This window comes from Falco rusticolus, chromosome 3, assembly GCF_015220075.1.
Source record: "Falco rusticolus isolate bFalRus1 chromosome 3, bFalRus1.pri, whole genome shotgun sequence".
Classification (NCBI taxonomy): Eukaryota; Metazoa; Chordata; class Aves; order Falconiformes; family Falconidae; genus Falco; species Falco rusticolus.
This window is the reverse complement of record NC_051189.1, coordinates 117,089,693-117,106,039: the sequence shown is the minus strand read 5'-3', so window position 1 is coordinate 117,106,039 and position 16,347 is coordinate 117,089,693. Positions and strand designations below refer to the sequence as shown.

General features: G+C 43.6%; 1 protein-coding gene across 1 annotated transcript in view; it reads left to right on the top strand.

Moving 5' to 3' along the window:
* CSMD2 (CUB and Sushi multiple domains 2) overlaps positions 1-16,347 on the top strand; it is a 305,276-nt gene that overhangs the window by 13,232 nt on the left and 275,697 nt on the right. Inside the window, exon 2 of the mRNA XM_037381617.1 lies at positions 15,492-15,708. Coding sequence (XP_037237514.1) covers positions 15,492-15,708 — 217 coding nt within the window. The remainder of the gene's footprint in view (positions 1-15,491; positions 15,709-16,347) is intronic.

The window sequence follows — 16,347 nt, the reverse complement described above, 5'->3', positions numbered from 1 at the left end:
ATGAGTTTGAGCACGGTGGATAAGCTATTTAAATGCAAATATTCTGTTAGTGGAAAATAATTGAAATACAAATTGAAAAATTTGTTTTGGAGATAATAATTAGCACCTTATAAATGAGACTGAATAAAAATGGTGCTTATGAATGGAGTCCATTTGCAGGGGTTTGTACAGAAGTTTTTCATCAAATTAGCTTCTCTTTTCTGAGTGTTCATTTCGGTTGTGAGTTGAGATGAACTGTCAGGTGAAACCTAAAACCTGTGGGCAATGGATAAAATCTGAGATTCACAAGATTCACGTATCGGGAGTTACAGACATAGCAGAAAACCGTGCCAACCCTGTGTCATTTTCACAGATGTCTGGACTGGAGGTGGGGAAAAGTTAAACCTTCACTGTGTTCATGATGCAGGTGCAGAGAGAAAATAAGAGTAAAATTTTAAGAAGCTTTTGAATAATCCTGAATGTTTTCATTGAGCCTTGGACTCCCAGGGCAAGATTTTCAAGGATGTTTAGATGCCTAAGTAAGTGTGTACTTGCCCAGTAGGGTTTTATAAGAGGATACGTTAGCTGCAGAACTCAGGTGCATTTACAAAGGCTACAAGGCATCTGTCTAAGGTTCTTGGGTTATAAAAAAAATATCTGTGTAAACGTGGTCTACTTAAGTTCCTTTTGAAAAGGGACTCATGGTCCTGAGGTGAACTCTCATTTTGGTTTTGTGAAATCTTGCATAAAGGAGTAGCTTAATCTCTTTGAAACCTTGCCATGAGTCTAGGGTCAAATCGAGGCCTCCCAAGTTCCAGTTTAGTGCCTTAACCATGTGTTAAACTGTATTTTTTTTTTTTTTTTTTAGACTGACTCTTGGTTTTAGGTAGAAAGTGGGTAAGCTTGCATGGTGTTCTCCTGTGACCAGAGTAGGATGCAGCACTTCTCCGGCTCCTGTTAAAATGTGATGTATGAGCACTTGGAAGGAGACTGACGGTGGGATTCAATTAAAGAGTATTGGGGCAAGTGAGAAGCCATGAAGGGAAGTCACGGGGAAAACCCAGCAAGGCTGTTACGCTAGAGACAGCATGGGAAGAATATGCATTAATTGGTTAATGCTTGTGAAGTGCTTTGAAGATGGAAATAGCTATATAAGTGCTTGATATTATTATTATGCTGACAATGGCTATGTAGAAGAGTTGTGGTGCTAAGGGAGCAGTCAAAATTGATTAAGAGACAATTTTGAAAGAGAAAGTTTTGAAGGGAGAAAATTACATCCCTTGAGAAGAGGCCATTCTGGCTGAATATTGGGATAACTGTGTTACTTCTCCAAGCTGAGCAAATGATTTTAAGTAATGGACGGTCTGCACAAGATCCCCAGTTTCATCAGGAATTACGTAGCTGTGAAGTCTTGCAAATAATTACAGTTCTTTAGGTTGCTAATGAATGGCTGCTGGTGAGAGGTGAAATTATTGCAAGCATTAGGAAACCCGGCTGTTTAGGCTTGAGGTGTGTGAAGGTCACGGAGTGTTTAGTTTGAAACCTAACTTGTGAAACCCAGTTCCACTAAGAGGAATCTGAAACCCCCGGAATTTCTGGATTATGAATTGCAAAAGCTTTAGTATATGTGTAGGCAACTCCAATGGATTTTCCAGCCGAGATGAGAAATAAGTCATAGCAACTCTTACGGCACTGAGGAACCCTTGTTGGGATGATTGGAGTGGTCTGATGTCCTTTATGCAGGAGGCATTCAAATTGAAACGGGTTGAGGTTGGCAAGGGGATGACTGGAGGAATGGAGGATGTATCTTAGAAGGGTGAAAGCACAGGGTTCATTTATTTTGGCAAACAGAATTGCAAGGGGGTCTAATGATTCTGTAGAAATACGTCAAGGCCAGGTAAAAACACAACAGGGAGGAGGACTGTAAGCTGACCAAAAATGTTGGTATGAAAACAAATGGGTGTACACTGGGCACAAATTAACTTTAGCTTGGAAACTAGAATAACTTTAGAATCCTCAGACCAGTAAGGTTCTAACAAAAATCTTCCCGTGTGATGTACAGGAGTGAAAAGCTAACATATTTCAAAATAGGATTACATGGTGTGATTGCCAGTCCTGGAAGGAGACAGTATGTAATGAACAGGACTACTTTAGCTTCAACTTCTTCTGTGTGTGTATATATATGTATGAACACACATGCGTATATATACTTTATAGTGCAATTTGTAGTCACTCGCTGTACCTCTGCATTTTTCAAACTGATGATTATAATAGTGAATGTGATTACAGAAAACAGACTCGAGAAACTTGAACCAGTGAAGAATGCTCAAAACTTTGTTTGCTGGAGACTTTGAGCACAGGCCCAGCTGTTGATCGGTGTGTTTAAAACTCAGTAAGCTTAGAAGTTGGACTTGTGAATGTTTGCCTTCAGTTGATGTTCTTGCTTCTTGCCCAACCTGTCTGAACCAGGCACACCATAACACTTGTCTGAATGTCTCATGTCTGGAAGCAGAGACCATACTTTCTTACTAAGTTTTTTGCACATCTTCTATTTCATTAATTCCCCTTTGGTGTGAAATTTTGAACTCTGCTGATATTAGTGATCACTATAGACATGGCTTTAAGTTTCTGCCAGAGAATTTCAGTATTCAAACATACTTAATGGACCCAGTCAATCTGTCAGGTACAGCATGAGGGCACATCCAGTGTGCCACCGATGGAATTCATGGTAAGCTCCAGCAGGAATTGTCCAGTGTCAATCAATGGCATGGCAAGGAAGCTGTTAACTGAAACTGAAGTGTTCAGCTGTGCTCTAAGGACAGGATTGTGGTTTTTTGCATCCTTTGATTATACCTTTACTCATATGTCTTGGTATTTTTGCAGCCTGTCTCTGAGGTATGCTAGCATCAGTACTGTGTTGAAAGGGGAGTAGCAGGACTGTGTGTTTGACTTATGCAGTAGCATTGGCCATGACAATATATACAGTGACTTCTGCGTTATCCCAGTCACTTGTAAGAAGTGAGCCTGGGGTCTTGTCTCCGCACAGGTCTGTGGGGGATGGCGGGTGGTTTCAGAGGGTTGCATCCCTGATGACTGGGTAGCGGAGGACACCTCAAGGTGACTCACAAGCCAAGTGGGTATGGAACTGCTGATCAGCTGTTGATGTAGATGACTGGCCCGAGGAGCACAGGAGTTGTGTAGGCCCTTTTTACACCTATTTTGCCTGGCAGGGCATGGTAGCTGGGGGAGAAGAGGGCAGAGGCACTGTAGGTACGCTTTTGTTTCCATGTGCTGAATGGCAGTATTGCCTGGTGATGCTGGGAATCTCCCTCATCCTAGTGCAGAAACTTCTCCTTGTTTCAGCAGGTGTTACAAGGATGAAACATGTACTTTTAAGTGGATCTGGCTAATGTACTCTGGGATATTCTGGTTAAGATTTGTTGCGGGTAAGTGGTGAGCAGCCTGTCAGGCAAAGGGATAGACCCCCTTCCTATCTGAATGTTTCTATAAGTGCTTGTTCGTTTATCTGCTCTTTGTACTAATGACTCATCGTGGCTCTAACCTTTATTCTGAGTTTTCAATTACTGCTGTTGAAGAAGCATCCTGTACTTCTAGTCCTGGAGGTGGCCTTAAATTGTGTCATCTGGATAAAATACTTGATTCCAAGCAGATGGATGAGAGCTTGTCTGTTCTGTGTCTAGTGCTGGAGAGAAGAGGCCACATCCTGTGTCCTGGAGATATGTGGGAACACCTGCAGCCTTGGCTTTGCTTAAAACGTTATTACTCATCACAGAGTCCTGTTGCTAAGATGCCCTAGGTCAAAATTCAGGTCCAAATTGTGTGTATTAGGCTCATCGCTGAGAGTAGGCACACCTTGCTTGCTTTGATCTGGGGATGTCGCTTCTTTTTCCTTGTCTCCTGCTGCCTCTTCCAGACCACTTTGCTTAGCTTCCTGCAATGCCCAGTATTCAGCAGAAAACCCAACCAGTTGGTGCTGCTGAATATCAAATGTTGTGAAGGCAGGGAAGGGAAATGAATTGTGACTTTTTGCAAAGCCATGCAGTAGAAAGCTTGTCTGCAATATTGCCAAACTCTATTAACTAGTTGTTTAGCACTCAAAGAAATTTTGATGTATATATTAAAATCAAAGGTTGTTTCTTTTCCCTCCACCTTCTTTTCGCGTTAAGGCTGCCCTGTGATGAAGCTACAGTTGAGCTGTTGCATGTGTGCCCTTGCCTAGCAACTGGCCTAGCAACGTCACAGCATCGCAGCAAACCCAGTGCCGGGGATGGAGCCGCTGGCTGTCAGGGAGCTGGTCAGAATGGTAATTTGTGATGAAAGATATTAGAGCCTCTTTTCATGAGGCTGGCAGAGCCTTGTTCTTAATTTCTTGACCTTCAGGCTTCCTTGAATACCTACAGAGAGCTTTCTGCCACTGCCCTGCAAAAATCAGATGAGCTAAATGTTGCCTGGTAGCTAAACCTTTATATCATGTGCAGTGCTTTGACACCTTTTTTTTTGTTAGTCTTGCAGCCAAGTCACATTGCCTTGCACTTGGGGTGGGGTAAAATATGTGCCTGTGAACAATTCCTGTAACACAGCCAAGGCACCGTAATTCCAACTGAATCTGGAGCTACCAAGTGTAACACCCTTCTGCAGTAACAGAGGGGCAAGGCTTAAAATGCGTACATCTGCCCTAGGAAATGAATCTGCTTCTCTTAGCAGCAGCTCTGGGGCAGAAGCCTGAGAGTATGCATAAAGCATAGCGTTTGTGGCTGCTTACTTTGTTTTTCAAGTGTTTAAAGCTCTTGTCTCTTTCTAGGGTGTTCAGCTTGGAGGCTTTTTACTTGATTGGGGTTTTCAAAATCTTAATGTGTGAGTTACTTTGGCCAAGGTTCCTTTAAAGCCCCAGTGAGATAAGTTGACAACAGCTTGTGAAGTGCAATGGAAGAATGAATGTCCTTCATTCTAATGCAAACACGGGACGTGAAATGAAGTACTGCTTGTCACTTTTGTCATTGGAGAGCTGTGCATGTAGTTAGAACAGGGTACAGCAAGGAACCCCAAGGTGAATTGGCTGGTTTGGCCTGCCCAGTGAAAGCTTACGGCAGTGGGCATTGGGCCCTGCAGCAGCTGTGTGAATCCTGAACGCGTCTGGATACATGTACTGGACAGGTGAAAGAGTCCGTCCCTTGCTGATGGCTCCGAGTGCATTGTTCGTGCAAGACTCATGCCTGCTACCTCACAAGGTTGTGTTTTCCTTGTCAGCAGTACAGCAATTCACTGGGGTTTTTATGCTCATCTGGGATGGGGTGGTCAGTTCACGCTGAAGAATGCTGATGGCAGGGACAGAAGAGTGAGTACCTTCTGTAACCAGGCTTGTTTCTGGTGTGGCTTTGGAGTCAGCAGGCATGTTCAGTGTAGTGCAGTAAAGCGTGTGAGATTCTTCTCCTCCTGGCATTGACAGTGCTGCTGTTTCCATGTGGCACAGTGCTCTGGAGAAGCCAGCTTGACTCCCGTTAGGATACAGCTGTGTTAGCACTGTGGTGTGTTCAGGCTGCAGGCAGGGATGATGTTTTGGATGATGCTGCTTCTGGACACCACTGCTGGGCTGAGACTTCCCTGCTGCTAGGAACGATTGTTCCACTGCAGGCTCGGCAGCTCTGTTGCAGCTCTGGATGTATGTCTTGCTGATATTGTCTGTTAACTGATTCCCTGACGCTTATGTTGCAGCAGCCTAGCACGAGTTACAGGCTAGGCTCTTTAGTCTGGCTCCACATATGCTCCAGATCCTCCCGTATTCCCTGTGAATGGTGATGTGTAAGACTTGTGTGGTAAGTGGAGCTCAGCAGCTGAACTTGGCATGTTTCCTGAGGTAAGTGCAGCTCCTTTTCCAGGTGCTTCTCTTTCAAATCCGAGGAAAAGTATGCCAGCTCCCCAAAGGGTTAGAGGGGAGCAGCGTGATGCTTTTGCAGAGAAAGCACAGCCTGGAGGGGTGTGGGGTGTGAGGTGTTCCTGATTCCGTGTCCAGCACTAACTGCAAATGCCTCACCCAGCCTTCGGATTTACATGATATTTGCTGTATGGGATGGAGCGGGAAGAAACACAGGTCTTCAGTTTGCATGAGAAATCTTGTTCTCGAGTCCTCTAGTCGGGTTTCAAACAGGTAAAAGGAGCTGCTGATGGGGCAGATCTTCCCTGGTAACTATGCTGATAACGCTGAACTCAGCTTAAAGCAGGGTGAGCTGTAGTATGTTTGGCCTCGCTGACAAAAGTCCTATGCTTTGTTCATTAAAACGTTTAGGGGTTTCTTTCTTTCTATGTATCCCCCTTGCATCAACAAACTCTGCTTGCTTGACTAAACACAATCTCTGTAGGTCAGTAGAGCGTGGAAACAATCTTTTTTTTGTTGTTGTTGCAGTCAGAACAGGCAGACCCCATTTCATGACTTTGTTCCATGCACGCATGTTCCAGGAGCCTTCTAGATGATGCAGTCAATGTGGTCTTTGTCACCATGTTTTCAAGGAAGATGGTAAAAACAGATTTAGCGAAAACATACTGATGCATTCTGTATTGTGGAGTAATTAGTAATTTTAAATTCCTGGTCAGTCTTGGCCAGGCAGTTTTCTTTGTTGTGCACGTTTGAAATGTTTACTACCATTGTATCGTTGTTACCCACTGGATGTTGGATCTGGTGGTGTCTGAAGTGGTTTGCCTGCCTGCCCCTCTCCAGCTAGCTGCCTGCCTGCCAATAAAATGCAGTATTTAAGATTGCTGCTGTAAATGGGAAAATGTATTCATTGATGTGTCTTGAACACGGACTTCTCGAATATTTACTCCAGTACTAATTATATTAAAAAGAATGTGTTACCAGGGATTTTCTAGATGCTTATTAAAATAACTCCAAAGTAATATTTTTAATATCTTCTATTAGTCCTTAAGCCCTCCTGCCTCCCCTCCTAACAGTAAAATAAAGGGAAACCATCTCCCTTTCTCCTCACTATGTGCAAGTCTTTACTTGCAAATGCTTGTCCCGTCTTCTAGCTTGCTTTGATTCTCTTTAGAAGGTTAGCTTTACAGATGGTGAAGTGGCCTATAAATCTCCAGGAGTGTTTGGGAAAGCCACCATGACACTGTAATGTCTCTGTGATAACCCAACAGGAGCGTGTGCTGGGGTATTCACTGCAGAACAGCTCGAGTTCTTACCAGCTACACAGCAGGTAGTGGGATTTGATTATTTTTTTTTTTTATCTTCCCTTTGATACCAGTCATTTTATTCAAACAAAAAATGTGATGAGGGTCTTGAAGACTGAAGTACCTTCTGTTTCCAGGTCATTGCAGGGTAGGAGTGCAGCAGGCTGGCAGGAGACAGCCTGTGTCAGGTCAGCATGCCATGCTGCTCTCCCTCTGTTAAGAACAGAGGACTTGAGCCTCAAGGGAAAATCTGGCAGCTGCTATTATGACCAGTGTGCTCACTTAGGCAATTTCTAGCTCAACCAAACGAGGCATTGCTTTCTAGCAGCTGAAGTCTCTGGCCTCTCAGCATGTCAGGGGACTGCAGTGCAGCTGTAAGACAGGACATATGTGCAGTGTCATGTTCTTGTGATGCCGGGTTCTGTCCTGCAACGGCTTTTGATATTACCTGAAACTGGACGTTTCCTGTCCAGCATCTTCAAACTCCGTTGACCCTGCTGTTGGAAGTATGTGCCCTTTCAAGGCTCATTCACAAAATACAAAACTAAAGTATAACAAAGCAGAAAAGACCCTCTTCAGAGGAGAAGGGCGTAGAGGAGGGAATGTGCCAGTGGGGGTGACAGTTGGCATCCCGGCCGTATGGATGAGGCAGTGTTCTGCTCGGGGCTGGGCTTAGCTGCAACACTCTGTCCCGTTTTTGACTTTACGCTTCAGGACAGGTAGGGAGAGTCCAGAACCTCGCTGGGGGTTCAGAAACACCATTGAACAGGGAAGCATTGAACAGGTTGGGTTCATTTGTTTTACAGTAGTGCTTTCTGAACATGTTTGGATCTGTTGCCCCCAACATTTCCAGTGTTAGGCGTCTTTATTTCTGTGTAGGCTGTTACTGTATTTCTAGAGAATTGAAAAGAATAGACGCAAGGTCATTTTCCTTTCTTGCCTTTCAGATGCCCGCAGGCATTATGTGCTGCAGGTTGATAAATCACTTGTCTCAGGAGGAGAGGGCTGGGGAGAATAAACTGTTCTTTGAGTCCAGTGTAGGTAGGAGAAAATGCCGTGGTCTAAAGTAATAACAGGATGAATCTGGGCCAGATGTTAAGAAAATGGAGAGCTATGATGCTTTTTGTACAGGTTCTTCCTAATCTGAAATGTTACATTTCCAACCTATCTTAGAAATGAACACGATCAGAGTAGTGTGGCAGCGTGTGAGGATGGTGCAATGAAAGCTGGAAGTTTCCAACTTCTCTCTTTGCAAGTCTTTGTACTTTTCAGCTGTAAGGTTGCTTGGTTGGAGCTTTTGCTGGGGAACTCCAAGGTCAGCAATGTGACTAGGAACCCCAAATATGTATAGGAAATTTGCATAATTTTCCAAGACAAATTTTTTGGTTGGGAGAGGAAGGGAGGGAACACGTGGGAAAAACTAAATACGCTATTACAGCATCTTCACTCCACCATCCTCTTTTTTTTTGTTTTTTTGTTCCTCTCTCGCTGCTTGGGAAGCCCTTAAAATTGAATTGTTATGCTAACGTTGGAACAACGCCGAAGTGTAACAGATCTCTGCAATAACAGCCTAAAAGCCCGGGTAGCGCTAAAATGGACAAAGTGATGACAGAGTGGGAGTGAAAGACTGTTGGAATGGAAGGGAAGTAATGTCTCTCTCCAGAGAACTGGAGGTGACTAAGTTGGTTTCAGGAATGATATGTTTGATTTGCAGTATCACAGTATTGTGCCATCCTGCTGAAAACTCACAGACTGCTTTTGATTTGAGGTGGATGTTATAATTCTTTCTGGACTTGGCAGTAATGGCATGAGCTGGATTCGGATAAAATGCATGTTCTTTGCCCTTGCATTCTTCAGTTTATCACTCCATGTGTTCAGAGAGAAAAGGCACTGGCTGAGATGTAAATCATCCCCTTGATGATGATCTCGGATCCACTGGCTTTTGATTAAAAGTTATAGTTAATGGAATGTCTCTGAATTATTTATTACCCAGAAGGCTTTGATATAAGACTGTAGGTTAAGTTAAAACTATGAAAAGGTGAATACTTAGGGAAACAAGGCCTAGATTTATGAAGCGTAAAGGTACTTTCCTTGTTTGTTCACTAAAATTGTGTGAGCAAGAGTGTCAAAGCTAGGCTATGGGTAAACCTTTTTTAGCGATTGTAATGATTTAGAAGACTGCTATGTAAGAAAGCATAACTGGTTGCTGATAAACAATTCAAAACAGTAAACATTGGAGAAAGGAACACTTTTCCTACTTAGATGAGTTCTTAAAGATGAACTGTTTGATACAAGGGGTGCGATTTTAGTATGTTATTTTTGGGAAGAAGGTTGTGAGAAGACCTGTGTGAAGAAGCTGAAGGTTTCCCAACCCACTTTTGACACCCCCTGTTTGGAACAGGGATTGTGCCTTCATGTGAGGGGACTGTCCAGTGGGGACCTGGGGTGTTGGTCCTGTGCTGTGGCATATACCCAGTTGTGTGAGAAGCTGCACGAGTCTTGTGTGGTTTCACATGTATCATCCCGCAAAGAAAGCTGGGGCACTTCTGCCCTGAGTTTGGCTGGTTTTGCTGTCTCATCCCCAAGCTCTGCCCTGCTCGTCAGAGCCTCCAGATGTGCTCTCAGGGGACGCTGACAGCTGATGTCAGCATTTTGAGTGCTGGTTCGGAGTTGGAGTAGAGTGTCTTGCTTTGAAGAACTTTACTGTCCAGAGTCCTTTACCTTCATTGCATAATGTAAATAAAGAAAAAAAAGAGAAGTTGGTGATGTATGGGCAGGATTTGCCCCTAGTGTTTTAGGTCAGGATGCAATGTGTTTGTGTGTCTGCAGGATGTGGATTTCATTTTTCTTGAGGAAAGATTTTTTTTTTTTATGTTCATCTGTTTCATTGACTAGGCTAGAACAACACGAAATAGAAACATTTGTGCCTAAGTAATAATAACTAAAGAAAATGACAATACCAAAAACTACTGCATTAAGGAGAAGACAGTCATGTATCACCAATAGATGATACTGTTGAGAGCAAGTCAGTGTATATGATTTGATTTTCTTCCTTTTGAATTGTGCAGTGACCATACATCAGTTGGCTAAATTAGATTTCTTTTCTGCTGAGAAACAAAGTGCATCAACTTATATTTTAGGAAGCACTTCAGAAATAAATTCTGTTTCTCTCTCTAAAGTATTGCTTCCTTAGATATTAAAATGATGTAAATCAACATAGTTAAAATGCTCCCTTGATTTACACCACCATGGATCTGTCCTGGTATGTGGAAGGAATTGCAGGTAGGTGGAAGGTGATGGGTGATGTTTTGTACCCATATCCTTCGCACTTGTAATGTCAGGCAATGCCTTTGTTTGTTTTAGCTTCTGACAACTTGGTGAAAATTTGTAGTGACAGAACTTGAATGCGAGTTTATCTGAGTCTGTAGAGCTGCTGAAATTCAATGTCAAGTGATGAAACTTAGACCCAGCCAGGGGCTTGAAGGGTACAGCAGCTGAGGCAGCTCGCTCCTGCAGGGGAGTGTTGCTTATTTGAAGGAAATAGCAAAATGCTGTTGCTGGGAAGGTGCTTGAATGATTGAGTCTCCTCTTTTGTAAATGTAACCTGGTTTGGTTTGATCCATGTGCGGTGGTCATCACGGCTGTCAGTCCTGAGACTTGGAAGACCTGAGAACCAATTAATGCTGCCCACAGTGTAGTTACTGAGGGATGAACTGGTTCTGCTTCGGAACTTGGCTAGCCATGTGGCGTTAGGCTAAAGCTGGACTGACTGCCGCAAGAATGGTCCCACACTCGTGTCTAAACAACTTGAGATACACAGTGTAAATAAGCCTCCTGCTAGCTTCTGTCTCCGGTCGTGTAGCTTGTACTGTCAAAAGAAACTCTTGCTTTTTGAGTACTAGAACATTCTTCCCGCTCTCCTGGTGGCAGGAGGCTGATTGATACCCAGAATGAAGCCGGGGGGGGTGGGGGTTGCAGCCTTCCCACTTAAGCAAGAGGCAGCTGGAGCTGTACGCCGCTGATATTTATTTTTTGCTTAAGTGTCCAGTCATGTTAAGTTTTGTGGCATGTGGATTAACTGTATATTATAAAGTGCTGCAGGCAGCCCATATTTCTGTTAGAAATGCAGTTCTTCTATGAGCATATTGCAAAGTAAATATTTCATCTTTTTCCTTGTGCATATGAGCCAGAAGTGAAGCTGATTAGCCTGTTTACGTTGTTCAAGCAGTGTGTATTTCACAAAACAAGCGGCGTAGGTGGAAACTGGTAAAGCTGAGTTTTAAGCTCTGTCATTAAGGAAATGGTTGTGCCCCCTGGATGAAGACGTTTTTCTGCAGAGCCCCAAGTCCTCCACAAATGTGGGTTTCCTTGGGCTGTGGGTTTTTTTTTCCTTCACCTTAGACTGTGATCCCTTTGGAGAAAGGCCCTGTCCGCTGAACAGTGCCAAGTATGATAATGCCTTCATCCTTGTCTGGAAACTTGAAGTGCTACTGCAATAAAATTACAGTAATGCATTCATTAAAAAGATATACTCTCGTAATAAACCACTTTCCAGAATTGAAAATAGCAGGCTGCATTGGCAGGGTACGAGTTGGAATGAACTCCGTTCTCAGACCGGTCATCTCCATCATAAAACAGGACATGTGCCCACAAATGTGTATCCACTGATGAGTTTGATGTTGATGTTATACCTTCAGAAAGTGTAAGTCTGTGAATAATAGTAGTAGAAGCTGAAATATCTGCATAAACATTTACACTGCCCCACTGAGCCTTATGGTGAATGACATCTCATCCTGCAGCCTTGGGCGTTTTCTTCTCTCATTCACTGTTGTAGCTTGTGGATAGAGTGGCAAATTGAGAGGGGGAGATGCAGCCATCCTGGAAGGGTTGTAATTCCTCCCATGCCAGGGCTGCTGCTGATTAACCTACAGCGGGTGCCAAGGTGCTGGTCCCTGGGTACAGGGTCATTGCTGCCGTTCCTTGTGGTCACCCCAGTCTGAGCTGGGATAAAGGGCACGGCAGGTCACTGGTCTGTGGGGGAAGCTGCTGCATTCCTGTGACTTGAGGTAAGGTCTGTGGAGGTGCCTCGTGCCAGACTTCTGGGGGTTGGAGAGAATATGCCGGAAATTTTGGAAGAATGTTGTCTGCTGTCAAGTACGAATTCACCTGGAACTTGATAGCACAGACACCGGCAGGGACCTTTCATACCTTTCAACTTACTCATGCTCCTGGGTCAAAGGGCTAAAGAGAATTGTTTTTGCAAGTCTTCAGTGGAGAAACGGAATGTCTCCTTGTCATGTACTTCAGATTTTTAGATAAGGTTTTGTCAGTAAAGCCTGAACTTAACTACCTTAAACCTGAAAGCAAATTACAGTGTATGCATAAATTCTCCTGGGCTTCCTGGATCTCTCTCCTGTGCCTGCTGACTTTTTCCAGCAGTGTCCAATGTAAATGAAGTTCCCTACTATTACAGTTGATGGAGAATATATTGCTTTCCAGTTTGTCAGCTTCTGGAAAACTAATTTTTGTTTGCAATAAGCAATTTTCTTTTAGCTGTGTCCACAGCACATCTTGGTCAAAATAATGAACATGCAAATATTTCAGTAGATGGATTTGATATGTCATAAAACTGTGTCCTATTTTCTATTCATTTTTTTCTTCAGCTAGGTTGTAAGGTTATGTGCGTTTTTCTGGCCTTTGATTGAGTCACTAATTATGCAAGGATGGCATGAATTTATATTGAACTTAAGCTTGTTGCCTTTCCTATGACCTTGGAAGTGTTTAGAATATGGTGTCTCTGACCTTGACTTTATTTTCTGAACTTCATGCAGCTTCAGTAGCTTTTATACCGTCAGGAAATGGAGAGATACAGCCTCTTTAATTTCCCAATTTCCTTAAATTGTTCTGATGACATTTACTTATGATTAAAATAAAAAATGTGCAGTAGAGACAGATTCAATATCCCCACATTGCCTATTGAGTGCCAGTCTGGTTGAAGAAAAGAGGATGTGATTGAATTTTAGAGAACTGAAGCTTATGGATCTTTGGCAGTCTCCAAGTTATTAAACCAAACTGGGCCTAATTTTACCACTCTGTGATAACGGTAATATTCCCAGCTCTGCGCAGCTTTCTGGCACCGAGCTAATACATCCTTTCAGTGAACCTTACAAATAAATGGAACTAAAGTGGAGGAGGGAGGTAGATTTCACTCTTGTATGTATTATGTATTGACAAAATGCACTGAGAGAGGCAGATGCCAGGTGCTGTAGAAATGCAAAGTACTTTACGCTGCCCTTGCTAACGAGTTATGTGCCTAGCTCCGTTTTGGTCCCTGGTGGATTATGGGGCTGTCCTAACTCTCATTGGTATAATAAACGTGATACAGAAAGATTCCCTGGGTAGTAAATGTGATTGACCATTTTATATTCATAAAGCTGTGAACTTCGTCTTGCGGAGGGAAGTTCCACTAAGCATTTTTGCACCAAAGTAGGTCAATCTAATTATAATTGGCTGTAATGAGCACTACTCTGCAGTTCTTTACCTGTAGCTGGTTGGCACTCAGAAGTGCAAATGCCATTGCCGCCTTTGAAAAAAAAGCAATGAGAAATCAAAGAAGTAATTTCTAATCTAATTCATTTCAACTTGAAAGCCTCGGTTATCTGCATAAGCAGGGGCAAACAATCCAGCTTTGGTAAGAAAAGACAGAGCAAATGCAGGCAGCAGTGATCAGCAGCTCTGATGCTGGCTGTAGGATGAAGGTGAAAATCTGCTTTTGGTCTCGCCACAGTTGCCTTTGCAGACTGTCTGGAATTTAGCTTTGGTGTGGAGGAGTTATTCCATTAAAGCCAGTAGGAGTTACACTAGTTTGTTTGGAGTGAATTTCTCTTTGTGTCTCAAAAGACATTTGGATAAAGCAGCAGTGAGGAGAGAGGAAAACACTAAGGAGAATTTGTCATTTGGGCTGTTCCCAAAACATATTTATGTACCTGTTTCCCCAGAGAGAAGAAAATCTCATCTATCTAAAAATTGTACATCCTGGCAGTTAATCTTTATCTTTGGGATGGAGTGTTGCAGGTACTGCCTTGGGGAAGGACAATTGATTTCGGGGAGGTGTGAGGTATTTAGCTGCTGGGTGCAGGAAAAGGTGGATCTCAAAGTTGTAGCTCTCCAGCACCTCCTTAGAAATACTGACTGGAAGACATTTGCTATGTCTTGCTTGCACAAGGAGCGGAAAACTTGTGGCAGTGGCCAAGAGAAAACAGAGCAGCCTGAGAAGGCTGGGTCTGGCCAGCAGGTTTTTTTTCTGCTATACCTGCATCAGGTCTAAGAGGAGCACGTGCGTTTCTGACGATGGCCGCTCTGGGCTGCAGTCCATGTTGCTTTGCAGTGGTGCAGTTGCCAGTTCGGGGTGTGCAGACGGGAACATGCCTCTTCCTTACGGCAGCCTGCACGGCAAGGCCCTGGAGAAAAACCATCGGCTCTTCTCCCTGCTAGGAGGTAGTTTCAGGTTGGTGAGCAATGCTTACCTGAGAGAATGTGGATGGGGGTGGTGGGGAAGAACTGCCATTCTAAGAAGTTGCAAACATACAGGGTTTCTCTTTGTTTTTTTATTCCAAATAACTATTCAGATACGGTTTGTTAAAGCCTTTGAACTGTCCTGCTTTTTCTGGAGTCAGGACAACTTTAACTTCTGATCTTTTGCCGTTCACTTTTCATGCAGTCTTGACCAGACGGGCTACTCGTTTGGTGACTCGGTTCCTCGCTGTGTATGGTGCCCATTACAGGTTTTGGCCTTCCAGGGTGAGGGGTGGTCTGTGTCCCTTGGCACAGCTGAGCCCTGAGCTTCTGTCTCTTACTCAAGTGTAACTAAGGGTAACGGAGGTGGTCAGTTTTGGCATTGTTAGTGTTTTGTGGCCTCTGAACCCCTCATGCCTGAGGCACCCGGCATGGCCAGGCATTCTTGAAACGTGTTGAATCCCAAAATGCAGTGTGTGGTGAAGGCTTTACTGGACTTTGTTGTGGGCTGTGATGGGACGGGTGAGTAGGCATCATTTTTTCTGTTAGTCAGCAGCTGTGTAATCCAGCTGTTACAAGCCCATTACATTTACAGCTACAGGGAGCAGTGCCCAAGAGATGAGTATCTGAGGTCCAAGTTCCTGCGGGGAGGACTTCAGATTTTTGCCTTTATCTGTTCCCTGGGATCACAAACTGAGAAGAAATTCAGTGGAAAGAATCGTGTATGATCTGTTTTGATGGTGAAGATATGAAATGTTTCTCCTACAACGTTTGATTTGTACTTTTGTCTTTTCTCTTGACAGCCCAGAACTGCAGTCATGTTTTGCAGGGCCCCAACGGGACAATACAGAGTCCAGGGTTTCCGTATGGATATCCAAATTATGCAAACTGCACATGGACAATCACTGCCGAGGAGCAGAACAGGATACAACTTGTTTTCCAGTCCTTTGCATTAGAGGAAGATTTTGATGTGTTATCTATCTACGATGGACTGCCTCAGCAGGGGAATCTGAGAACAAGGTACGTTGTTTGTAACAGTGATGTTTATAAACATGTTCCCATTTCTGCCACTGGGATTAAATCTAGGTTGGATGTTTATGCTGCAATAGACTGGGACTGCTTCTTCATGAGCAGTTCTTATACTTGCTTTGCTTTCTTATCTCTGATAAGGTCTGAAATGTTTCTCTGAACGCCTGACAGTAGTGATTTATCAAGAGTCATTCTAGACATCCAGAGAAGTTAGTTAGAAAATGAAGCAAGAGGAAAGCAGAGCTAACTTGCGGAGGACCTTCCCTCAATCCAAAAGAGATTCTCGGAGCGGGAGGATGGATAATGGGTTTCAGTCTATAGCTCTGCCGTTGGATAATTCCCTAACTTGGTCTGTTCACCAGCTGGACAGGGGTGATATTCTCTCACGTCTGACTAAGCTGTTGGATCTTTAGGGGTAAGTAGTTATCGAATAACATGGTTTGGTATGAAGATTTTCCATGGATTCCAGTCTCTGGGACTTTCAGGTACCATCCTGGCATTAACAAAAAGCTAAATGAGAGGGTGACTTTGAAAAAAAAAAAAAAAAATGTATTCCTGTGGTAGCAAGTGTTACATGACACGTCAGACCTCTGCATTTGAAGGAGTCATGATCTTGGACCACCAGATCAG